Source organism: Microtus pennsylvanicus, chromosome 2 (assembly GCF_037038515.1).
Source record: "Microtus pennsylvanicus isolate mMicPen1 chromosome 2, mMicPen1.hap1, whole genome shotgun sequence".
Classification (NCBI taxonomy): domain Eukaryota; kingdom Metazoa; phylum Chordata; class Mammalia; order Rodentia; family Cricetidae; genus Microtus; species Microtus pennsylvanicus.
Window position 1 is genome coordinate 78,929,217 of NC_134580.1, and position 26,941 is coordinate 78,956,157.

At 38.4% G+C, this 26,941-nt stretch overlaps 1 protein-coding gene across 1 annotated transcript in view; it reads right to left on the reverse strand.

The window, feature by feature from the left end:
* Trim44 (tripartite motif containing 44) overlaps positions 1 to 26,941 on the reverse strand; it is a 101,921-nt gene that overhangs the window by 50,308 nt on the left and 24,672 nt on the right. The window contains exons 3-4 of the mRNA XM_075961536.1: positions 14,438 to 14,677; positions 5,762 to 5,781 (exon numbers count right to left, since the gene is read on the reverse strand). Coding sequence (XP_075817651.1) covers positions 5,762 to 5,781; positions 14,438 to 14,677 — 260 coding nt within the window. The remainder of the gene's footprint in view (positions 1 to 5,761; positions 5,782 to 14,437; positions 14,678 to 26,941) is intronic.

Sequence of the window (26,941 nt, forward strand, 5' to 3'; positions counted from 1 at the left end):
AGATCTTTTTAAATACAGAACTAAAGTCTAATGTGGGAGTCCCCTCTGTGTGCTATGATTACCATTAATAAATAAGAAACTGCCTTAACCTGTTCATAGGGCAGAACTGAGGTAGGCAGGGAGGACTAGACTGATTGCTGGGAGAAGGAAGGCAGAGAGAGAGAAGCCATGGGTCCGCCAGAGATGGATGCTAGGAACTTTAGCTGGTAAGCCACTGTCATGTGGCGATACACAGATTAATAGAAATGGGTTAAACTAAAATGTAAGAGTTAGCCAATAAGGAGCTAGAGCTAATGGGCCAAGCAGTGATTTAAGAATACAGTATCTGTGTGGTTATTTTGGTTCTGGGCAGCCGGGACAAACAAGCAGCTAACCCAACAAGTTTTTGTCCTCATATCCTCACTAGAATAGACCTGGGCACAATTGAGGCAACCTAAGATCTGAATCTCTTTTGTTTGAGAAGTTAGAGAACAGAACTCCCAATGGAGAGCCTCGTTTGAATAAGCCTTGAAGTCTAGAATATAAACATGCACATCATCCTAACTACCCGTGCTGGATAGCAGGTAGAAATTGATCAGAGAAGAGCTGCAGCAGGAAAAGTGACAATAGAAGCCTGCTCTTATCCAGCCTTTCTATAGCATTATGAAATCCTGAACAGTAGGCAAATGTAAAGAGAATATAATGCAATAACTATAGAGCATTTACATTTAGAGGCACAGTCATGTCAGAGGCATTTTTCCAGATGCAAATGGATTCTCTGGTTAATACATGTGCACAAAATAAAGTTGTGACTCTCAGGCAAGTTTCTGAAAACTTTAGCAAGGAGGCTAATTTGGTATCGACAGGCAGTACAATGTACAGCAGCTTCATTGTCCACCTGGCTAGAGGAAGAGATAGGCAAAATAAGCCCATGCTCCATAACATAAAAATGTCAGTTAAGACACTCCCAGGCTGAATACCAAATTAAATGTTGGAACCTTGCTTTGCTTAATAAGCAGCCCAGCAGTTTCTACTCTATGCACAAATATCAGAGTCCCTTTCTTCAGCTTTTAAACAAGCCTCCTAAGTTGAAGAGAATGTAACAACCAAACCATCAATTTGTAATCTGAGGATAAAAGAAACATGTATATCAGTGACTTAATTATTTTATTTTGATAAGCTCTAGGAGGTCAGAAAAATATATGGTTACTCATTTTGGGAAAGTGGAATATGTAGCATGCACCTTCAGGGTAACTTCTTTATTTAAAATATAAGTAGATGATGTCTTCTCTCCTACCACTCCCATGCCTGCCCCATACCCCAACAAATTAATGGCCTCCTCTTCCTTAACCATTGTTGTTCTTAAGGAAACAAAACTGTGATTTACAATTTTAAAAATTAATAATTAAAATGAAAACAACTAAAATGAATAAATACTTCCCAAAGATTATGTGCAAGATAGAGGCTTGCTCCCAACTCTGGCACTACTGGGAGGTAGCTCATCCTTAGAAAGTGAGATCTGCTGAAGAACCAGGGTTATAGGAGTATGCACTAAAGAGCTATTGAGATTCTGACTCTTGTATATTTTTGTCTCCCAGGAACCAAGAGAGGAAGTTTCTTTTACTATTCACTACCTACCAAGATGTACTGTCTTGTTACAGATCCAAGGACAAGACAGTCCATGACCATGGATTAAAGCCTCTGAAACTGTACGTGAGAAAAATGTAACTTTCTTCCCTTAACTTATCTCGGGTATTTTGTTGCAGCAATAGAAAAATGACTTAACACAAACCCCCAAACTTGGTAAAGGTGGGAAAGGGAGGTGAGTATTTACACAGAAATAACAGTGTACAAGGTTAAGTGACTTGACCAAGGTCACATCATTGGTCACAGGCACAAAAAGATAGGTAGGTTAATGCCTTTTGTTCTTACTCCTTCCAAACATGCTTCCTATTTCATCAGACAATCAGCACGGGTCACATTCACAATGATCTCAACAGATACTTTATGCCTGAATAACAGCTAGCTTTGAAGATGAAAATTCTACAGAAGTTTTCTGTATAACTGATACTATTAAAAAGCCATTTTCCTCTTAGTTTAAAAAAAAGTCACACAAAACCTCAACAACAAATCAAAATTTAATACTGATCTTGCTCCTTTTCCTCTGAACACAAGAGTTTAAGGGTCTTTCTCTCTGCCTCCCACAAAACAATTGCTTTCACACCAGCCAATCATACTGCCACCCCCTCTCTTCAAATACATATTACTTCTCAGCAGGCTTCAGCAGGGTTGGAGAAGAAGCCAATCTGTGAGGCAGTGAACACAAGAGCTCCCATAATAGTACAGAGAAGACAGAAAATTGCGGCCAAAAGTGTAAATTGCTTTTCTTGCTTGAAGAAAAAAAATAATCATTCTGGGCTTCAAAGACACATCTACAAGATGACTCTATCGTAGTTAGTATTCGTGTTCTACATATTAAGTCTTTGGCTCTACCAAACCCTCTAAGGATCCTTGCCAGCCATATGACTGTCTATCATGATTTGAGTGGTAGATAACAGACAGAGAGCAACAGGAGACTATCCTGTGATGTCAAAGGCTTGCTTGGCTCCCTAGAGAATCCTCTTGGTGTTGGTGCTCAGGAGATTAAGTAGATATCCCTGGATAAGCACAATAGCTAAGGAGAAGAGAAATCACTTTCAGAAAATAGGTCATAGCAATTACACATCAGTGAGTCACGATCCCCAGGTTAGAGAGGTAGAGCGAAGTGATTCTCTGAGGACTGTGTGTGAATTCTCTTGGCTTTCACATAAGGTCACAAAGAGCCTTGTGCTTGCCATCTGCAGACGGTTCAAATAAGCCCCCAAAACAGATCAGACGTACTTCATAGTTCTGCTACTTACTATCTAGCTTGTGCTCTCTCTGAGAATTTATTAATATGTCCTCATTTAACAAATGGGAAATTACATCATAAGAGTTGCATGAATCATATGAAAATATATAGTAAGCACTTTGGATATAATAAACCTTCATTACAGGGTAGCTACAATTATTGTTGTTGTTAATTTGCTAGACAACTACACAGTAAAATTTGCTAAAGAATAGGCATAAACAAAAGCACAGTATCTGGCTATATCTTATCCAACAGCCTAGAAAGTCAACACTCAAGAGTAAAGAAGACAAGAAGACTCCAGCTGGTGAAAAGGAAGAAAAATCTATTCCACAGGATATAGGATTTTGTTGTTGCTCCTTCCTTAGTAGAGGATGACTGAATATAGAACCTAGTCCAAATATTCATTACTTAGCCATTCTTTATGCTGGGAGACCTGTATTTCCCTCCTTCCTTTATACATCAAACTCTATTTTAATCTCTCAGCAACTATGAAAACTATGGAAAAAAATTCCCTTTGGCTTGTTGAAATGGTAAAGTGTATATATCATAAATGAAAGAAATTTTAGATCAAAGGCAATCTGCCCTGAAGTGTTAATTGGAATAGATTGAGCCAAATGGTAGTTCAACACAAATAAGCTGAATGGAACCCAAAAGCACGGATTTAAAGCTTAAGAAGAAAATAAGAATCCTCTTTCCTCTTTTTGCCAATTTAGAACATGCTCTCAAGAGCACATAATACTGAAAAAGGGTTTGTCAATTCCCAGTCCAAGAGAATCCGGCTGACACATATGGCAGTGTGGCTGGAGGGAGACAGCTTGACATCTTAGTTACTAGTAGAGAAACTCTATGCCTTGTCACAATGGCACTGAGGTATCTGCAGTTAAACCTGAAAGCTAGTCTCTCACACTTCTCTGCATGTGTCCCTGTACTCTTCTAGTCAATGTGACTTTGGAACGTTGTCATAACAAAATGAAACTGTTCAGCCTAATCAAGCTCTGTCAGGATAGAAAAGTCATTTCCTATCCCATGGAAATTACTTCTGCTAAGCTCTTGTCTCTTAGCATGGTCTTGTTTGAACTCTCTGGGGAAAAGAAAGTCTAGAGCTGTGTCTGTCCTAGATTTCAAGAAGCTAGACAATAAAGGGGTAAAGGGCCATGGAAAATTCGGTGTCCAAACCAAATTCCTGTGCAAAATGGTGAAAATGTAGTTAATAACTAGAAAAAAAACCCCACTGATTCAGGATCATATTACAAGTCTAGTGCTGGAGCTTAGATATGATTTGTCCCAGTGTGGCCATAACCGGAAGTAATGTAATCTTTAAAGGGTGAGGCCTACTGAAATATGACTTGGACACTGAGGCACCACACTGGGAAGGAATTAATTTAGGCCTATGGAGTTGGATTAGTTCCAAGAAAATGAGAGCCCCAAACCTCCCGCATTGAGCCCCTTTCTGTACATATTCAAGCTACTATGATGCCATTTACAATAAGGTCCTCACTTGGGAGGGGTCATCTAGGTTATACTGGCTTCTGAGCATGGCTGTAGGGAATTATCTTGATTAGGTTAAGTGAGGTGGGAAGCCTTTCCACTGTGAGTGGCACCATTCCCTAGGTGGGATCTTGGACAACATAAAAATTAGAAGGTGGGGTGAATCCAAGCTTTCACTGCTCTGCTCTTCTGCTGCAGAAGGAAGGTGACCAGCTGTTTCAAGTTCCTATTGCCTTGACTTCCCCACCATAAAAGATTGTACCTTGAATTGTGAGCCCAAATAGACCCTTTCTCTCTTAAACTGCTTTTGCAGGGTTTATTTCACCACAACGACAAAACAAACAAACAAACAAAATCCAAAAAATAAAACCTGAGACACAAGGAAAAGGAACTATATTCATTGGTCAGAAATAAAATCTGAGCCAAAAACTAGCTCTCTGGGCAATCTAGGACAGCTTGTTTAGATTCCTTTAAGAAGGAACTGAGCTACATTAGTGGCACTGAGTTCTGAGGAACTCTGGTCTCTGCAGAAACCATTCAGGCTCTACTAGGACAAAGACAGTGGATCACCTAGGGATATAGTCTTAACTGCACAGAAAGAAAAATGCTTGAGGTGAAGAAAAACCCACTGAGATTCTACTTAAAATTTATTAGGAAGGAAGGACTTGTGGTTAAAGTAAAGTTCAAATAGCAGAGACCCAGACACCCTTTTTGATATCTCCCTGTTAAGTCCTTTAGTCTCCATGACAGATGGGGCCTGTCTGGACCATTACAGTTTGCTTGAGGGCACAGCTGCAGCATTTCCTAGATAGAGTCCTTTCTCACTGCTCAAGCAGATGGAGAGTGAAGAGAGGAAAGTCAAGCCCGAGTTCATTATAAGACTGAGGCAATAATAACTGTTCTGTTAAATTTCTACCAACTGTTGATACAGTAAAGTACAAAGGCCTCTCTCCCCTTAAATAATGTTTTTTTATGCCTATGACCTAGTATTCATTTTGCTATTCATTCTGACAGAAATAATGCACAATCTAGAGCACATTCAGAAAACCCAATTTATATCAGAAAAGAACATGGTAAGTTTAGTATGTCCACCTGATATTCTAATTATCATTCAAATTCAGAGCCCACTCTTCTGAACAAGGACTCTGAATGTGCTAAAGAACAAAGCAAAGTCCCTGTCACTATGTACTTTCAAGTCCACCTTTATCTGAAATTTACAGGCAGAAAATGACACAGACGGGGAAGGAGATAGGAGTCCTACAGAACAAAGGCCTCACAGCCCTGGATTAAGACAGATATTCCTTTTCTCTGCACTTCCTTGCTTATCTCTATTTTAGGAGCATTAGAAGGTCACAAACATCATTTCACTCTGAGAACAGACAAGCAGCAAAAATGTAGTCATACCTGGGTCCTTCTTCGTCACCCTGAAAAACAAAGAAAAAAGAGGGTTAGAAATCATTGATGGTAAAAACTGACTCAGATTTCTTTAATTTCATGTCCAAACCAAAAGCAAGGTTGTCTACTTATTTTAACAAAGACAAACCAAAAGATGTCTAAGAGCTAAGACAAAGACTAATATATCCCTATGTTCAAACTACTCAGCAGAGATGGACTGATAATTTGCCCTTGCAAGCATGGAATGTGAACACAGACCTAGGAGGTCTAAATAATAGCCTTGCTTTTTTATTTCTATGGCTGGCAGTATTTAGTTCTCAGCAAACCAAGAACCCCAAAATAGCAGCAGGTCTTGGGCAAAGTTTACCAGCTACAAAAGCATCAAGCTGTTTTCTTCAAAAACTTATTTCTGACTTGGTCTAGCACTTTTTCTTGAAATATGAACACAGTTGTTCTAATACACAGCATATTGAGGTGGGAAGAGTTCTAAATCAGGACTCAGGAAACAGAGGTTCTAGCTGAAGTTCTGAGACTTATGACAATGTGCCACTGAGACACGCTAATTTGTAAAACGATCCTTGGTTTTCCCATCTGTTAATGGGTAGTTTGAGCATCAGTAATTACCCAAATAATACTTTCCCTCTTTTTCTTATTCATTCTGCAAAAAATGTGTATAATTTTTCTATGTGGTTCATTTTCTTGACCTAACTTCCTCAGTAACCATCACAGCAAATGATTTGGCATCTCCCTCTGTAACGAAAGGAGAGCTTTCAAATGGCTCTGAACCTTTCCCATAGCAGTCATTTATCCTTTCACACTCTCTTCTTCAGTCAGTAGAGAACATACCTTCTGGTTACACTCCCAGAGAATCAATGAATAAATTATTCCACCTTGTGTAAGCTGGAACTAGACATCCTGGGATCAAATCTTGGCTCTATCACTTACTAGCCAAGTTATTCTGCCTCTTTCAACTTCAACCTCCTAGTTTATAAAGTGAGATAATAACTGTCTCTGTAGTAGTAAGATCAATAAGGATTAAATAATGCTCATAAATGCTAAGCATAGTACCTGAGTGGACACTGTTAATAAAGGTTACTGATTAATATTAGTAGTAATTCAGTGTGGATCACTAAAATTATACAAGTGGGTGTAAGTGCTAAGGATAATCTCCTATTAGTTCCCAACAAGGAGCTCATACTCAGAAGATAAACTACATATGCTATGGGCTCTACCGAAGTGATAAACAGGATGACTTCAGAGACAAAAGGAAGAGAAGGTGACATATACATTGATACTTGGATAAGCAGGATTCTCCCAGGCCGACAACAGTGAAAACTGGAAGGAGCACTGTCCTAACAAGGGAAAAGACATAACAGTTTAATTAAAATAGACACAATAGTAGATAGACAGACAGACAGACAGATGATTGATAGGACAGTAGGAAGAAAATTCTAACAAGAGCAAAGACATGATAGTTTAATTAATAGAGAGATAGATGATAAGATAGGAAGGGATGGGGAGAGGGGCAGAATTTGGGTTCTGTGGAACTAGAAAATGAGGACGTGGCTATGTATTTGGGGCAGTATGAGAGAGTGGGGCTAAGGGCACTGTGGGTTAAGAGTGCAAGTGGGATAAAGACTGATTACCAGAGATTAGGCCTGTAAAGGAAGCTCCAGCCAGGAAAGTGATTTAATCATTCTATGTACCGGAGACTGAAAAGAAGGGCATTTTAGCAGACTATCGAGGGGTAAATGGTCTAAGGGCACTAATCATTGTGCTTCAGTGAGAGAGAGGGCACAAAGTGCTGAAAGGATGATATAGGGTAGTAGAGGATTTCTTTGCATTTTGATCAACTTACACATCTCAAGAGTACTATAATACAGCAAGGAAAGTTCATATAATTTAAATTTTATGAGTTATACAACCGTCAGTGACACAATTTCTCAATTATCTTTGGCTATTTAAACATAACGATTAAGAGAACCTTGTAGGAAAATACATCTAAATGCTCTCCCATGACTTAAAGCAAGTTCTCCTCACAGCCACACATCTTGGTACAATGGATATGAAATGGGATTTGTGTATGGTTTTCATCATACCCCCCCCCCCGTTCTAGCACTTTATGAGGCTGAGGAAAAAGAGTGGTGAATTAGAATCCAACCTACATAGGAAAATTTGTATGAGATTGAGTAGGATTTCTGAGTTATAAAAATAATCTCACATTAATTCCGGCATAAAAGTTTGGTAATTAACTTTTCATTAATTCCGGCATAAAAGTTTGGTAATTAACTTTTCAAGATTCAGTTTTCTAAACAAGTATGTGACAGAGTGTTCAATAATGGGGACCATTACTGAGCTTCTTCTGAACTACTCATTGATACTGTTTATGAGGGAACAGGAGAAGAAAGGAAAGGCAGTTTTGTTGTATTTCCACTTTTTTCAGAAACAACAGTCACTACTACAAAGTATGCAGAATGCCAGAATAAAAGTTTCACTATTAAAGGACTGAACACAGATGAAACAAGCACATTTACAAAGTATACGTCTATTTAGATGACGTCACCAAACATCCAGATGACTATAACTTGCTGGTAAAAAATATGTACATGCTGGTCCTGGTACCCCAAATGTTCACCTCTATCTAGAAAGCCTTGCTAATTCTAGGTCCTCCTTTAAGATCAGACCTGATTCAGAAACTTCCTTGCTGTGGGACAATGGTCTTTGATCCAGTCACTTGTATTATTTTTAATAAACGCTGATTGGCCAGTAGCCAGGCAGGAAGGCAAGAACAGGAGAATTCTGGGAAAAGGAAAGCTCAGTCTGCAGTCATTGCCAGACGTAGAGGACACAGATGAGAATGCCTCGCTGATAAAAGGTACCAAGCCATGTGGCTAACACAGACAAGAATTATGGGTTAAGATGTAAGAATTAATTAATAAGAAGCCTGAGCTAATAGGCCAACCAGTTTATAATTAATGTAGTAGACCTCTGTTTACTTCTTTGGGACTGAATGGCTGCAGGACCAGGTGGGACAGAAACCTCTGTCAACACTTCCTCACTGAGAGCTTGGGAAAATGATGTTCTTTTCTAATCTCTGTGCCTGTGGAGTTCATCCACCTCACCTAGCACCGAAAGGAAGCTGATGGTGACAGTACCACATGGTATCTCCCTCACTGGATTTCAACCATTTGAAAAGAAACTGTATTGTTCATATCTAAGGTGCATAAGAATATAGTAAATAATTACTTAGGAGTTCAGGCAAAGATATGGCAGGATTTAATATTAATTTTTATTGCCATTATAAGTTAATTCTGGCTACAAATAATAGAACTGACTTCTTAGATTAAGCAATATTCCCAAATCCCTCCATCCAACATCGTGAGTGCTCTTAGTGACCTTTCCTTTATACTTTTGACCAGTGGAAATAAGGTTCACCAAGATTCAAGTTGAATCTAAAATCTGCTCATTCAGGTAAACCTGCAATAATCATGACAAGTTAAATAATAAAAATGAGGGTAAGACAACCATTGTCCCTAAGAATTATTGCTTCTTAAGAATTTAAATGCTTCACAGCATTCATTAAAGATGGTAAAAATTAGTAATAATTTTGCATATATTTAACATGCAAAATACCACAAAAATTAAATTACAACAATGCCTAAGATTCTACATTTAACTTGTTTGAATCATATCTCCTTCACTACAGAGTAACACTAGATATATTAGACAAGTAGTTTATTCTTGATTTCTCAGAATGCCCAGAAGCAAACCCAGAACCTTAGCATGCTATGTGAACATTTCCACTGTGCTATGTACTAGTCCCAACTAGGTATTTAAAATGATAGTGGATATAGCTCATATTGAGAATATGACATTCAATTTCAATTAGCAAACTCACATTTTTCTAACAATACCTGGACACAAAGTAAAAACTACTGGATTTTTAAATTCAAAAATAAACACTTAAAGACATGTACACTTCATTTTTAACAAGTTCTCCCCAGAAACAACCTTTCCTAGGATTATCTCATAGTAACTCAAAACTCTCCTTTCAAAAACTGTCAGAGTGTTGGGGGATATACTCAGTTGGCAGTGCATCTAGCATGCACAAGGACCTGGGTTTTGTCCACTGTATTACATAAATTGAGTGAGGTGGCATAGGTCTGAAATCTCAGCACTTGCGTAATAGAGGCAAGAGGTTATTCTCAGCCACATGGCAAGTTTGAAGCCAGCCAGGGTTACATAAGACCCCATCTCCAACAAAAACAAACAAAACAACAACAAAAACCATATACATGAGGCAGAATATAGAAATGTTCATGAATTACAGATTAAAATAAGCATATCATTCTATTTTTACATTCGGGTCACTTTTCATACACATACCTGGAGGGGGGCCTAAAGTCTTTGGGCAATATTGTAAAAACAGAGTAAAAACTAGCAGGAGTGTTAGCTAGACACTTCACTGGCAAACGGGCTTCCCGAGTGAACACATGCTCTCTAGATGTGCCCAAATAGCTCTATACTGTATCCTTCTATTTTGTGAAGTCCTTACTGAAATGGAAGGAGGACACTGAGGCAGAGGTAAAGGTCAGACTGCATACTGCAAGGAGACACAGGAAGTACCCAGACACCCATTATTTCTTAAGCATATTATCCTGAATAATAAAAATTTGGCTAAAATATTTTTAATATTTAATTCTGATAGAGTAGAAACTCAAGAAAACAGAAGGGGATACTTCTTAGCTTGAATTATGAAGCAAATGTATACTAATTCCAAAAACTTACAAAAATATTAACATAAAAGTTACAGATCAATACCCCTCATGAAGTCATAAAACCTTAAATTAGCAAATACATCATGATTGCATAAAACTTTATCCCAAGAATATAAGGTTAGTTTAATATTGTAAAATTAACCAATGCAATTAATAATTACAATACAATACAGAAAATCCATATAGTCATTGATAGATACAGAAGACAAAAGATAAAATTCAGTATAATTTGATGAAGAGTACTTGGAAACACCATGACCAATGATAACACCCTGAGTACTGCCCTGTACAGCAGTGAACAAAGCAAGACTAGATCTTCACCATCATGCAGACACTGCACAGGTGGGCCTAAACTTTAGAGGGAGAAGCAAGACTATCGTCGATAGCATGACTGCTGATGCATAAAACCCCAAAGAATCGATAAAGCTAGAGGTATAACTAATATGGGAATTCGACAAGGTTACAAATACAAGGTGAGAGCTAGAGAGATGGCACAGAGGTTAAGAGCATTGACTGTTCTTCCAAAGGTCCTGGGTTCAATTCCCAGCAACCACATGATGGCTCACAACCATCTGTAATGAGATCTGGTGCCCTTTTATGGCCTGTAGGCATACATGCAGGCAGAAAACTGTACTTATATTAAACAAATAAAAAAACAAATACAAGGTGAAAGTTCATTTGTTGCTGGGGTTACAACTACTTGGAAGGCAAAGGAAGAAGGACCCCTTGAACCAGAAATCTGAGGTCAGTCTGGGTAACACAGTGAAACCTGTCTTAAAGGAAAAGTATTTTATGTATAACATAAAAAAACTGAAAAATAAAAATTAAAACAATTCTTTTTATACTACTGAAAATAATAAGGACACAAAATATATTTAGCAAAAGCAGTTTAAATTAACTGAAAATTTTGAATCATTTTTGAGAACATATAAGATAAAACCTATAAATTAAGACATATATACCATGTTTCATGAAAGTGCTGTTTTCTGTAACTAATTTCTCTTCAGGAGTTCTATATTCAAGGCATATTCCCTTTTCATTCATTTTCAGATGTCTAATTTAGTATGTCCTAGTGTGGATTTCTTAAGAATTTATATTGTTTGGGTTTGCTCTACTTCTTAAATTTGAAGGTTTACATTTTCAACTGAAAGTTGAGAACTATTATTTTTCATATTTTTTTGAGCTTAACATTTCTTTCTTGTCCCTTTATTATATTGATGTGGGATTCCCCTCTGTATGCTGTGAATACCACTGGTTAATAAACAAACTGTCTTGGCCTGTGATAGGGCAAAAGAGTAGAGCTAGGCAGGGGCAGGGGGTACTAAACTGAATGTTGGGAGAAGAAGGCAGAGTCAGGAAAAGTCATGTACTACCACCAGAGACAGACTCCGGAACTTTACCTGGTAAGCCACAGCCTCATGTGATGCATAGATTAATGGAGATAAGTTAGCCAGAAATATGCTTAAGCTATAGGCCAAACAGTATTGTAAATAATATGGTTTCTGTGTAATTATTTTAGGAGTCTGAGCAGCCAGGACTCCCTACAACAAATTGGCACCAACATGGCCAACTAAAATCCACTTAAAACCTGACAGAGTTTGGGAAGAAATTCTAGGCCAAAAAAAAAAAAAAGTTCAGCGGTAGCAGAAAAAAGCCACAATGTTTTGAAAGGGCCGCTTTATGGGCAGTGCTGCCAGTGTGAACTCTGGCTCTTTCAGAATGCCGAGCATTTAAATGGGTGCTGCAAGTTACTTGGTGGAAGCATGGGCCAACTGGTTATCAGAGTTGAGGGTAAGGACAGCTCCCACCTGCCAGTCTCAGAGGCAGTGAACAGACTGGGTAGAACAAGTAGGCAGGGCTGTATTTCCCCTATATATGCTGCTACTAAGGTTTTTAAGAAGTGCTTAGCAGTTTAAAAAGTTGTCCTGGATTACACATATGCAATAAGGACAGACTCAGACATAAAAGACCTCTAAATGAGACACACTGTGTTAAAAAAAAAATGTACGTAGGCTTGGGAAAGAAAAGGAGTAAAGAGACAGTAAATGTAATATAAAAGAGTACAGTCAGTCACAGATTAAAGGATTAAAGATAATAAATACTAAACTTGTAGAAAAAGTAATAAATTAAGAAAAATAAGCCACATAAAGATGGAAAATACAGAGAGTCTGGATTGTGTATATTATTGTGTTTTCTTTGAATTTTTTGACTGAAGGAGCTAAGTAGAGAGAGACATTTCATTGTATGGGATGCTAAGCTAAAACCAACCTATATATTTTAAAGGTATCTTTATTCCAAAATTTGGGTCTAAGGATACCTTGCTTTGGAAAAGAGGTTCTTCTTTTGTTTCCAAAGAGGATGAGAACCTGTGGAATCATTCCACACTGATGTGGTTTGGTGGACCAAGATCCCCCAAAAGGTTGCCATAAACACCCCCAAAAATTACTTTGCCCAACAAAAAGCAGGAAGCAGTTTGGAGAGAACTACGTCCAAATTCCCAAATATTGTTTATAAATGTTTGTTTACATTTAAAGGGGGATATGTAATAAAGATTTGCATTGCATCTTAGTTTATTGATACAAATTTAAGGTCAGTTTTGTTATATGTATATTTCTACTCTTGATTAAGGTATTGTTTGTTAAGCTCATTTAAAAATGCAATGTATAATTAAGAAATATATATTAATAGAGATTCATCTATAATAGTCAAGCGTGTAGTCATGTTAGTTCGGTTTTCTAGATGTCTCTCTCTCCCTTCCTTATGTGTATATGCCTAAGTGTATGTCTGTGCAAAATGTGTATGCAGAAACTTACAGAAGTCAGAGAAAACTTTATATCTCCTGGAACTGGAGTTACAGACAGTTGTGAGCCACTATGTAGATAATGAGAACCAAACCTAGGTCCCCAGAAAGAGCAGTAAGTGATCTTAACTGCTGAGACATCTTTCCAGATCTTCCCCCAATTTTTACACAGAGTCTGTATATCCCTGGCTGGCTTAGAATTATGTGTGCAGACCAAGGCTGGCCTCAGACTCACAGAGTTCTGCCTACCTCTGCCTCCTAAGTGTTGGAATTAAAGCTAGTTATCACCATGCCTAGCTTTTGCCTTGATAGATATACAGTTGGAAATGTCCAAATATGCTGTTTGAAATATCCCCACTTTATTCTGTTATGAAATGCATACAGTTAAGTAATACTGACTCACATTTACCTTGTGTCTTTTGTATTAGTTTCTCTTTTTTTTTTTTCTCACAATATGCTCCATTGTTTGTTTTGTTGTTTTCTTAAGAATTTTGGTTTTCTTGTTGAAACAGGGTCTCACTCTACAGGTGGAAGTGACCTTCCCTTCTCATTCTCTTAAGTAGCTGTGCCACAATGCAGTCCCGGGTGATGCTCTTAATCCAGCAAATATGCCTTCAATGTATACAGACGGATCCACTAGACACTGAATGGGAAGGAAGCACCCTTTTGCTAGTCAGAAAATTAGATCCGTAATTTTTTTCTCTGTACTATTTTAGGCTTTACCTGACTCATTTTAACCCAGCCCTGTTCTCATCTCTAAAATAACTTTAATCATTTTTATGTTCATTTCATGGCTTGAGATGGAATGTGTCTGTCACTTGTCCTCTACTTTAGATTTCTGGTTTATCTTCTTAACTATGATTAGCATCTGCCCCACTGACTACATTCCTTTAAATTACGTTGGATAATACTTTGCCAGGCCGAAAAGCCAGGTATAGACCCTAGTACCTAATACCTGCACTCTAGTGTCTATACTAGTTGAACTCCTCTCCAAGTTTTTAGTTTATTATGTTTAGAGATCACACGCGGGCATTTCCATAATTAACAAACATGGCAGTTAGGCTCCCCATAGTTCTCCTGCTAAAAATCACCAGCATTTGCATTTACCTCTGCCTTTGGCTCAGCTGATTCATTAGAGGTATCAAGTTGTTCCTTGGCCTGGGCCATCTGAGTCATCAGCCTATCCATGTGAGATTGGATGTCCGCCAGTATCTCAGTCACATGAGCTGTGGCCATTGCTTCTTGGATGTCCACTAAATGAAGGGCCTTCTGCTCCTCATCAGCAATCACTTTCTGAACTTTCTTAAATTCCTGCTGTATAAATACCTTCATCTGGTCTCGAGTTACCTGTAGAACACAGATATGAAAGAAGTGTAGATTTAACATAAAGAAATAGAAAAGGTAGAGTTTTTTTAATAGTGCTACATAGTCCTGCTCAAAATACAAATTATGGTTGCTGTCTCATTTTGAAGTCTTAGAAATACGCTCTCAACAATATTCTTCCAAACCTTTGACAAATTTCCTGGTAACTTTTTATTATTCAGGAACTAATTCCTTTTTGTTTTTGTTTTTTTTTTTTGCTATGAGTTTTACTGATTTATAAACCAGTAATATATAACTACTTTGAAAATTATAATAGAAGAATATATAAGATAAAAAAGTATAATTTCTAGCCAGATACGGCAGCTCATGTCTATAATCCCAGCATGCCGGAGACTGAGGTAGAATCAAGAGTTCAAAGCTAACACAAACTACCAGTGACTTCCAGGACAGCTGGGCTATAGAGGGCTCTGTCTCAAAAACAAACAAAAAGGAAAGAGGAGAAAGTTTGAACCAGGAATAGTAGTACTTGCCTGAAACCTTAGTACCTAGAAGGCAGAGGTAGGAGAATCAAAGTTTTGAGATCTATTGGTCAGTATGGTAAGATTGTCTTGCAAAGTCAAAACACAGTAACAATAATAAAACCCAAAGAAACTACCAGTTCAGTATGTGTTCTAATTTTTATTGGTTACTCACATACACATAAAACTGGATAATGTTTCTATAAATAGATTACCATGAATATACGCTTCTGTGTCTTGCTTTTCCATTTAAAATGTTGGTGAATACAGAAAGCACCTTCATCTTTTGTATTACTTTTTATCACTTGCAAAATATAAAGATATATCCCATTCATTCTTCTCATAACAGAAATGTACAATTTCTAAATTTTTACAACAATGAATATCTGAGGAATAACTCTTAATATTGACATGAGTGTCTTCAGAGATCTCTTAAGTCAGTAAGCCATTTCACACATATGCTAAACTTACCGTGCTGCTGATTTCATACATATGCTAAAGTTATTGTGATGCTGCCAAACTGCTCTCTGAAGAGGATGGAGCAATTATACAACATTGTGCAAAAGGAAGCACTGCTCTACAACCTTATCAATACTGCATAATATCAAACTGTTACATTTTTCAATGTAGTAGGAAAAAATGCTACTGTCTTATTTTACTACAACTATAAACCAAACATACACACACACATGCAAACGCATGCACACATTCACATACGCACACACACGTGTGTGCAGTGTTTGGCTAAGAAATAAGAAAGGCAAACAAAATAAAAACCTAAGAGAATAAAATAAGTTATTTTAAAAACTGTATTTTCTCATTTTGCTTTGCTGTTTTTGTGGTACTTGGGATCAAACCAAGAGCCTTACAAGTACAAGGCAAATGTTCTACCACTGAGCTACATCCCCAGTTTCATATGTGTTTTAAAACAACCATCCATACTCTGTGTGCCTGAGAAAAGGAACAGGAAAGGGACTAGGAGGTGGTTCATTTGTTAAAGTACTTGCTGTGTACACATGAGGGCCTGCATTCATATTTCCAGCACTCACATAAAAATGGGTAGTGTACACTGGTAACCCCAGTGCTGGGGCAGGAGCAGACAGACAGATTCTGGAGCTCATTAGCTATTCAGACTAAGAGAAAGAATGAGCTCCAGGTTCAGTGAGAAGTCTTGTCTTAAAAATAAGGTAGGACTGGAGAGATGGCTCAGAGATTAAAGTGCTTGCCCTGCAGGTGTGAGGAGCAGAGTTCAGATCCCCAGAACCCATGTAAATGTCAGGTAGGCATTGCAGCCCACCTGTAATCACAAAGATCAGGAGACTAACTGTACTGAAAGCTTTGAGTTCCACATGCATACAGACATACATCTACCCACATGCAAACATGCACATACACAAGTATGCCAATCATACACAATACACATGAAAAATTAAGTTTGAAAGATGAAGAGCAATTATTAGAGACACTGCACATCAATTTCTGCACTTACATACAGACTATACATGTGTATGTGCACCACACACACACTGAAGAAGTAGAATTATAGGTAACAAGAAAAAGGACCTATGAAGACCATCACCACACCTGGTGATGAAGTTCATTTCTACTAAGTTATTTCCATATTTAATACATCAGTTCTCATAAGGTCCCCACCAGTATAAATGATTTATATCTTAAAAAGTTAAATCTTATCCCATGATATATTCTATATACTCTTGTATTTAATATTTCCTAGCTAGGCTAGGCCCAAGAAATATGTAGACGGGCACTTCACACATGCATAATTGGACACATCAACCTTGGATTAAAAAACTTGTACTAAAAACAATATCTATGCAAAGCATTTGACATGAACTAAAAGCTATTAACTCTTTGCTAGCTGAACTATAGGAAACCAAATTTTATTTCTTTTTACTAATCAGAGGTAGCTTTAAAAGAACAAGAAGAATGAAAAGCTTCATGGAAAGCTGGAAAGCATCATGACTTAATAAAAACTGTATTACAGAAAAGTAGGTCTTTTTCAATGACAAGATCTCCCAAGTTCATGTCTCATATATGACTGGAAAAGCTAGTTGATTAATAAAACAACAGTGCATTTCTCAGGCTATGAAAATTATCAAGCAGCTTAGAAACATAGCAGATGTGAACTCTGAACTACATTCCATCACCAACATTCTCAGTAAAGTCATTCTCATGACCTAGTTAGAAACCCAACTTCCTCAGGTTTGACACTGAGAATGTTCAAGAAGACATTAAGAAAAGTGATATTTCAAGTCTTCCTGTTGGGCTACAACCCAGTAGTGGAGTGCTTGCCTCCGGTATGCAGTGTCCTTGGCTTAGAGCCCCAGCAGCACAAAAATCAAAAAACAAACAAATAAGCACCCCAATCTTTCTTAAACCAGCATTCCCATCTTCCCTGCATGCCTCCAGAGAAAAGTGGCCATGTGTGGTGTCTGCTCTACACTTCCCTTCATGCACCCTGTGTTGATAACAAAGCACTAGGCCTGCAGCCTAAATTCTCTCTCACAGTTGTTGCACTTCCTAGCTCCCTCATTACCAGCTTCTTTTTGGAAATTCTATACACTCTTCGCAGGTCACTATGATTCAGAGTTTTCATTCCTGCACCACTGACACTTGAAGCTAGCAATTCCTTGCTGTGAAGAAAAGCTAAGGCATTATATGATAGTCAGCAGCATCTTCCCTACCTCAGCTGTGACAACTGAAAGTCTCTGGACATTGCGGGAAGCAAGGAGAAACATTAGACTTTGCTTTCCTAATTTTATCCCATTTTTGGGATAAAATTTACTACTCCCTTGAGAGAAGGCCTGTGATGTCTGGATTGTCTCTCCATGTAACTCACCTCAGTATTTCTCTGCTGTGCTGGACATGCTCCTATTTCCTAAGCCAACACACTTCAAACGGAACCACCACCCACTCCTCTGTACACTGCTGCTTTTGTTTACCAGTGTCTCTCACGTTAGGGACTATAGGAAGCACTACGTGTGGATTACTTCAGTTAGCCATTACAGTGGTACTGTGAGGTAGCTATCATTATACTTATTTTACAGATGAAAAAACTAAGGTGAGGAAAGAAATCTAACTCTGCCCAAAGTGGCAAACTGGAGTCCAAATTTATATACTATGAATACATAACCTGCCTTCTAACTATATGATTTTGTTTTTTTCATCAAACGCTGATGTGCCCTCCTACCTCCCATTCAAAGTAAGGGCATTTAGGTAGGTATCTATGATACCAACTCAGGTCAGTTTCATCTTCCTCTTCCCAGGGCTTGCTCATAGCAGTAGGCAGCTGGTTCTGAGGGAAACCACACTTCTTCTGCCCTTCTACAGTATGGCTGGAGGTCTCTCCACCTCGCACTGATCTTCACTAAACACCCAGACCCCTGCTTCAGCTCTCCTGTTCAGCCCTCCTTTGCCCAGTCTATTGTCGCCCTAATGCAGTCCATTCTCCCCACACCAACTTTCTGAAACAAAATTCTAAGTGACAAGACATTTGATGTGAACCTATGCCTCGAATCCAGCTACAACTTCCAACTATATCTTAGTTTTTGTTCCCTTCTCATCTCTCCTTGGCTCTGAATTCTTAGGTTTTTGACCTTGACTTCAAACACCGCCTTTGATCCTTTCAATATTAGAGACTATTTATATTCCTCATTCTCACCACATTGGAAGGGAGTCCTCAGCTTTGATTTTTTGACCTGGTTTATACCTCTAACTTTCCAAACCACATTCTCTCAGACAATAATCCAAAATTTCAATCAAAATACTCCATGCTTCCCCTATTTTCCTCTAATATTTATTCCCTAAACTGTGAAATTTGGTTTTTTAGCCTAAGCTTTTGAGCTCCCTACATATGGTATTACGCTAGTTCCTCGCTTTCCCCCACCGTTCTCTTTCCATAACATAAACATGCATGCCTTAAGCATGTATATCAGAGGACAATATGTTTCGGAGGTTTCTGTTGTAGAATATTAGTTTAAAATGTGTTACATTCATTTATACTGCAGAACATTTGCTCAATGATGCAAAGAAGTGTTGCATTCCTTTATGCTGCACTTGTTATCTCTGTAAAGCTGTTTTACTTTGCCTACCTAAAACACCTGATTGATCTAATAAAGCTCTGAACAGTTAATAGCTAGGCAGGAGAGAAAGTAAATCAAAGAGAAGAGAGGATTGAGAAAAAGAGGAGAGGAGGGCACCAGAGGCCAACCACCCAGCCACACAATCAACCATGGACTAAGGAAAGAAAGATATATAGAGAAAGGTAAAATCCCAGAGGGAAAAGGTAGATGGAATAATTTAAGTTAGGAAAAGCTGGCTAGAAACAAGCCAAGCTAAGGCCAGGCATTCATAAGTAAGAATAAGTCTCCATGTATTTATTTGGTGGCTGGGTGGCGGGCCCCCAAAGAGTGAAGAAAAAAAAAAAACCAAAACCAAACCAAAACAAACAAAACAAAGCAAAAAAAAAAAAAAAAAAACCAATATAGGTTTTGGTACTTGAAAGGGCCCAATAAGCTTAAGACTCTGCTAATCAAATCGAGAAGTGAACAGCAACTGTACACTCCAAGTACCGAAGAGTGACATAGTCCAACTGTCAAAAGATGAACAGCCTTTACCAAGAGACATGAACATCTATCCACTATGGGGGCAGCACCACTGTGAAGCATCTTCTCCTCATGGGTCTGCTTGTCCTGTTGTCAGCTGCTGTGACTTTACTATATTGACAACTTGATGTATAACCCAGTGACACGCACTGAAATGGAAGCAGCACAAAGCAGTTCACCAGGGATGGCATGCTCGTGTTGACTTGACATTACTGCTTGCTCTTAAGATGCTTCTGTCTTTGCCTGACCTCAGAGTAGAAAATGAGATCACAGTCACAAAATTCTAGTATCACTTCTGAGAAAAAAGAACTCTGGATGACCTGCACTCCAGGACTACAAAGTAGGAGTCTCCAGGGACTTCCAGGACCTATAAAAACTGACAAGAATGCCTCTAGTCTGTCTTGTTTTCCTGTGTCCTCTCCATCTGAACCCAGCATAAACTAGAAAGACAGCTACTGTAATGAAGGGGGAGGTAGAAAGTGACACTAAAAGTTTGTGGGGGCAACCACATATAATTTATAATATTTTTAAGCCTATTACATTTGCATATACAAAGAAGACCTATTTTACCTACTGAAGACTAAAGCAATTTTAAAAATGACTCACCTCTTAACCCAAGTCCAGAAAGAAGAACACCAAGTATTCTTCCTCATACGTATATCCTAGCTTTGAATTTTCAGAGTTTTGTGTGTAATTCAGAGATCTATGAGCTCAGGAAACTAAAAAGATCTGATGAGAGGGAGAGGGGGCAGTAGGTTAGGAGAGAATAGAACACATATATGAAAGTATATATGGAAATATTAGAAGCTTAAACAGGGGTGAGAGGGTGGGGAAATAGGGTACAGGATAAAGTGGTAGCTTGGTTAACCCAAACTAAGGATGTATGAAAAACCTATGCGGTGTAGGAGGGTCATCTGTCTATGTGTTACTTTCATTGGTTAATAAAGAAACTGCCTTGGCTTTTTGATAGGGCAGAATTTAGATAGGTGGAGTAGACTGGACAGAATGCTGGGAAGAAGGGAAGTGAGTCAGTCTCCACAATTCTTCGACCCGAGACAGATGTAGGCAAGAATCTTTCCCGGTAAGCCACCACCTCATGGTGCTACACACATTATTAGAAATGGGTTAATCAGGATGTGAGAATTAGCCAATAAGAGGCTGAAACTAATGGGCCAAGCAGTGTTTAAATGAATACAATTTGTGTGTAGTTATTTCGGGTGTAAAGCTAACCATGCAGGAGCTGGACAGGACGAAAAGCAGGCCTTCTCGCCCCATCACTTACACCTATGGAAACCCACTACTTTATAAGCTAATTAAAAATATATAATTAAAAGAGGAGGAAGAAGAGGAAGAGGAGGAGGAGAAGGAAGAGAAAGAGGAAGAAGGAAAAAAAGACGGAGAAGGAGAAAAAGAGATGATGCAGACACTGAAGAAATACAAAGAATCATTAGGTCATACTTTAAAGATCTCTACTACACAAAATTGGAAAATCTAAAAGAAATAGATAATTTTCTCAATTGATACCACTTACTAAAGTTAAATCAAAAGCAGATAAACAACTTAAATAGACCCATAACTCCCCCCTCAAGGAAATAGAAGCAGTCATTAAGTCTCTCAACCAAAAAAAAAAGCCCAGGGTCAGACTGTTTTAGTGCAGAATTCTACCAGACTTTCAAAGAAGAGCTACTGCCAATGCTCCTCAAATTATCCTACAAAATAAAAACAGAAGAAACATTGTCCAATTCATTTCATGAGGTTACAGTTACCTGGATACCCAAATCACACAAAGATTCAAGAAAGAAAGAGAATTATAGACCAATTTCCCTCGTGAACATTGATGCAAAAATACTCAATAAAATACTTGCAAACTGAATCTAAGAACACATTAAAAAGATCATCCACCATGACCAAGTAGGCTTCATCTCAGAGATGTAGGAATGGTTCAGAATATGAAAATCAGACAATGTAATCCACCATATAAAACCAACTGAAAGAAAAAAACAAAAACACATGGTCATCTCATTGGATGCCAAAAAAGCCTTTGGCAAAATGCAACACCCCTTCATGATAAAAGTCTTAAAAAGAGTAGGAATACACGGAATATACTTCATCATAATAAAGGCAATTTACAGCAAGCCAAAAGCCAACATCAAATTAAATGGAATTTAATTTGAGAAACTCAAAGTGATTCCGCTAAAATCAGGGGGAAAAAAACTCACCTCTCAACCTCCATTCTACTTGTCTTTCTACCCAAATACCTTCCCTACAAAGTCAATTACTTGTATATCTGGGAAACTCTACCTCCAAAAGAACTGCATACTACCAGGAACCAGAAGGACACCTGATATGGAACTTTCTTTTCAAGGTCCTCTTTCCTGCATGGAATCACAATGATACAGCCCAGGGTACCTGATGTACTAGAAAAATGATTTTTAGGACCGGCTCTGCTAAGCCACTTCTTGAGGCTTAGGCAAAGAAAAATTTATTTGTAAGTAGGATAACAACATTCTCATAGATATTTTATGACTTTAGCATAAAATAACAAATGGGAAGAGTTGTGTGTACTCTCCAGGCACACAGGCCAGTGAGTAATCTGCTGCTGCTGAGAGATAGCAGTATCTGAACAGTCACTGTGGGCGTCTGTGTGATACTCTCATAAGGAGCTCCTTGCAAGCTTTCTTAAAGAGAGACTCTACACTTGGGGATTGAGATTCTAGTTTCCTGAGAGCACACAGGGAAAACATTCTTAGAAGTGGGGATTGTCATATAGAATCTCTTTGCCTTAGGAGCCCCAGGTTGTTAGGAAGCAATGTACACCTTCTCTGGTTTGACAAGACCTCTCCGAGCATCGTTTCAGATAGCCTAGACTACAACCGCAGCAAAGCAGAATGTGTAGGAAGGATAAGTCACATTCTGCTCTTTAGCACCTATACAAAGTCTATGACACAGTAGTTTCCTTGGTCTCACAGATTGCCTCGTACCCTGTTCCTTTTCTGTGCAGATGAAACCTTTCTTCCCTGTGGGAAATTGGTAGCCTGTGTTGTATAAAACATCTTCATAACCAAACTACTACTATCTTCAGGATTCCAGCTGGACCTGCTCACCAAAGACCATCACAGTTGGGCTTGCTGTCTGTTGGTGTTTCTTCTTGGAAAGGGGATGGAAAGGATCATGAAACCCTTAATTGAATATGCAGTCAACCCTCCCAACCAGTTGCAGGTAATTCTGCCCTAAGTACATTTTGGTCTCTGGGAAAGGCTAGAGGTCACAAATATAGTTGGGGAATGATGTGGGGCAGAGGTTCTGTCTACACAGCTATAGGGAAGCTACCATCCCTCCTGGGTGATACTGTAAGTCACCCGTCCTACTGCCCATAATCCCTCACCACTGCTCTGTAAGGAAGTTTAATAAACTCATTGGTTTTCTTGGGTGAACCTTAGTGGAATTGTAACTTGGTTTGTCATTAAGACCTTAGGAGAAAGAGTAGTAGTCACTGTTCACCTCGCTTTTCAAGGGAAGGAATTTTAGCAACATCTATATATCCAAGAACCAAGAACCATGAGCCACAGTGCTCATTAACTAACATGCTTTTCAGGTCCCGAAAGGCTCACTCCTTGTTTCATATATCCTCAAAAGTCTCCATTTCAAGGCCTAGGTTTGTAATTCAGTGATAAGATGCTTGGCCTGGCATATACCTGGTCCTCAGTTCACTCTCCAGTACCACAAAATAAAAATTTCCATTTTCAGATTATTAATTACAACACAACATGATTAATCGTACTCTAAGAGATAAAATTGAATGAAGGCTCCAGCACACTGACAGGTAATAGGTACTGTGCTATGTGGGCCAGGTCATCTGATTTTCTTCATCTTCAGAGGAAAGGAAAGCATGTCATACTTGATATAAATACTTTGCTCTGAAAGTCTAAATAAACTCTACATAGAAAAAAAACTTATCAGCATCATAAAGTCTGTGAACTTCCAAAATTTATTTCAATTTTTGTTTATTTTAGTGCTCGATCTAAATGCTGAGACAATTAGAGGAGAGGCATTATCCTCAAATTTTATACACACATAGCCTTAAAAGCATCTACATATAGACTACAGTAGACTGAGAGTTGCACTTTGAAGACTTAGTTTTAAGTTACCAAAGAAAGCATCTTTTTCTTGAGTATACTGTAATTTTATTTCTTGAAAGGTTTAACAACAGGAAAAGGGAGGGAAAGCAGGGGAGATGCAGGCTCTTAAATAAATGTCTAGCTGGTTTTATCACTGTTATCATAGTAGAGTTTTATATCTAGGTTCCCAGGCTCCTAAATTAAATGTCAAATACAATCTACACTTAAAACATGAAGCAGCGTGGCTGCCATGGAGGAGTATGGACAGCTCCACTGCCCTCTGAAAGCACTCAGCAGAATAAATCATCAAGTCTCCCGTCAGTGTGAAAAGGAGCAAGGGTGAATATAGCAATGAATTGGTTTTATTAAGCCACTTAATGCTCAGTCCCTTTGCTTTCTAATAATGCTATCTGGTGACTCAAAATCATTGCCGCCTTATTTTTTGTTTTGTTTTTGCTGTTTTTCGTTTTACTTTGTTTTTCGAGACAGGGTTTCTCTGTAGCTTTGGAGCCTGTCCTAGAATTAGCTCTTGTGGACCAGGTTGGCCTCGAACTCACATAGATTTGCTTGCCTCTGACTCCCGAGTGCTGGGATTAAAGGCGTGCGCCACCACCACCCAGCTGCCACCTTACTTTTAAAAACCATTTTAAAAAGACAATGTATGTAGAAGATCCTTATGCTTTGAGGGCCCCAATAAGAAAGAGTTATAGTCAAAGGATAAAGTTGCAGGAGAAACAAGAGGGAGCAGGGGGGAAAAATAAAGAATCTTACTGGCATTTACTTTAAAGCAGGGATACACCACCTGGCATGGTCTTAAAGGAAATATAACTGCTTTTTCTTTTAATTTGACACCAGGCAGTTCTGCTAGGGAATTTGGTCCAGAACAGCACAACAGATGTTATGCAGTGCATTGTTTCTATCAGGAATACTGACATACAGCTGCACACACCCAAGGCAGCTATATCTGTCTTGACTTGCATTAGCAGAGAGCTAGGCTGAACAAGGTCACATACTTGACAGACAGACCCAGAACTGCAGAATGAGCCAGTCAGCCACACCAAGATATCCCAAATGTGAGAATTTAACTCAATTTATCTTCATATCATTATCACTCAAAGAGATATCAATGGCCCTTAAAAACCTACAATCTGTAAGTATTACTAAGTCTGAGAAGTGCTAATTGATCCAAAAATAGAAACTAGTTATTTATAAGTGGGTAGCTCTTTTTTTTTCTCAGAAAAGATTGGAAAAATCTCAATTCTGTAGGGAAGTAGCTTTCCCCAGATCCACTTGTCCCCTTTTTAAAGGGATTTCTTAGGACTAGAAGGGCAAGTAGTAGCCACCACTAACAGGATCTCCTATAGCCTTCCTCTCAACCTCTGAAGTATATACTATTATCCCCTATTTTACAAACAAACAAACAAAAAACCCAATAATCAAAAAGTTAAGCAAAGGAGTTGCTCAAGCTTGTGCAGCTACCCATGTTAGAGCTACTCTTGGGGTAGGAGCTGTCCAGAAGCCTGAGCTCTGAATAACTATAGAACATACACTGCTTCTCCCTGTCAGAGGTGAACAGCAGGTTCCTGACCCTTATCCCTGTCTAAAGCAAAAGAAAACACTATTCATGGCTAACACTTCAAGGGAAGGATGGAGCAAATTATCAGGCAGTAATTTGTCTCCCCAAGGACTTTCTTGAGGTAAGACCCACAGGTCTTATAATTCATTCATTGAAGTGTACACTTCAGAGCTGGGCATCATGAAACACGCCTTTAATCCCAGTGCTCAAGAGGTAGTGGCAAGTAGACCCCTGTGAGTTCAAGGTCAGCCTAATCTACAGAGCAAGTTCCAGGACAGTCAAGGATATGCATGCAGACCTAGTCTTCAAAAAAGAAAAGGGGGTACAGTAGTACAGTTCAGCTTTTTTCATATTCAGGTTATTGGTATATCCAGAGTTGTGGAACTATTACCACCATCCATCTCTGAGTCTTTCATTACTCCTCAAAGAAAACCCATGCTTGCAAGTTGTTACCGCTGCCCCTCCCCTTGGTCCTAGACAACACCAAGTTTACTTTGTATTCCTATTAATTTATCCAATATGAGCTTTTATAATATCAGTAGAATTATATGTTATTTCATCATTTGTGAATAACTTTTTTAAAACTTATTTAAGAGATATGATATCCTCTATCTTTGTTATACCTTGCCTACTTGGTAAGTCTTGAACATGGTTTTGTTTCTTCATCTATGAAGTGGGAGAATTGGAGCAAGTGGTCATGACGCTTTACAACGGGGCACTATTCTGTCACCGTAAGACATATCAGCCAGTAAGGATATTGATGCAATGAATTAGGTGGTTATATGACTAGGAACCCAACTCTGCATTACATTTTCCCTGTTCCAAAAAACATTAGACTACAACTGTCATATTTACCAATATACAAACAAAAAATACTGCACAGAATCTGTTCATGCCACCAAAAACCTAGGGCCTTATTAAGTGAAATTTCTATTCAACAGTAAAAGCAAATTGGCTTTCATGATTCTAGTACCCCAGACTGGGGTTCAAGGATCAAAGTTTATTCAAATGATAAAAATATATGCATTTATAAAGGTTGTTAACAGGAAAGGTCAGAAAACAAAACTTACATATATAGTGTATATGTGTTTGTACATGTATACACACACACAGCCTGAAAGGCAAAGCATAGTAGTATCCTAAGTTTTAGCATCTCTCATTTAATGTCACTAACCCTGCACCTTGGATTGGTTTAACCAAATCTTAGAACACTGAATAATGTGAAATAGCTGAGATTCAAGAACCAGCATTAAAAAAACTCCCAAACTTTATAACCCACTACGGGCAATGGAAGAATAAGTGATATTGTTTTTCTTTATTCTTTATACTTTTCTGTTCTTTTCTAAATGTTTACAGAGAACTAATATTACTTTTAGAATAGAGGGGAAAGGGAAAAGCAAGGAGAAGAGGTCTCCTTTCACAAGGATAAAGGGAACGGTATAAGGAAGAAG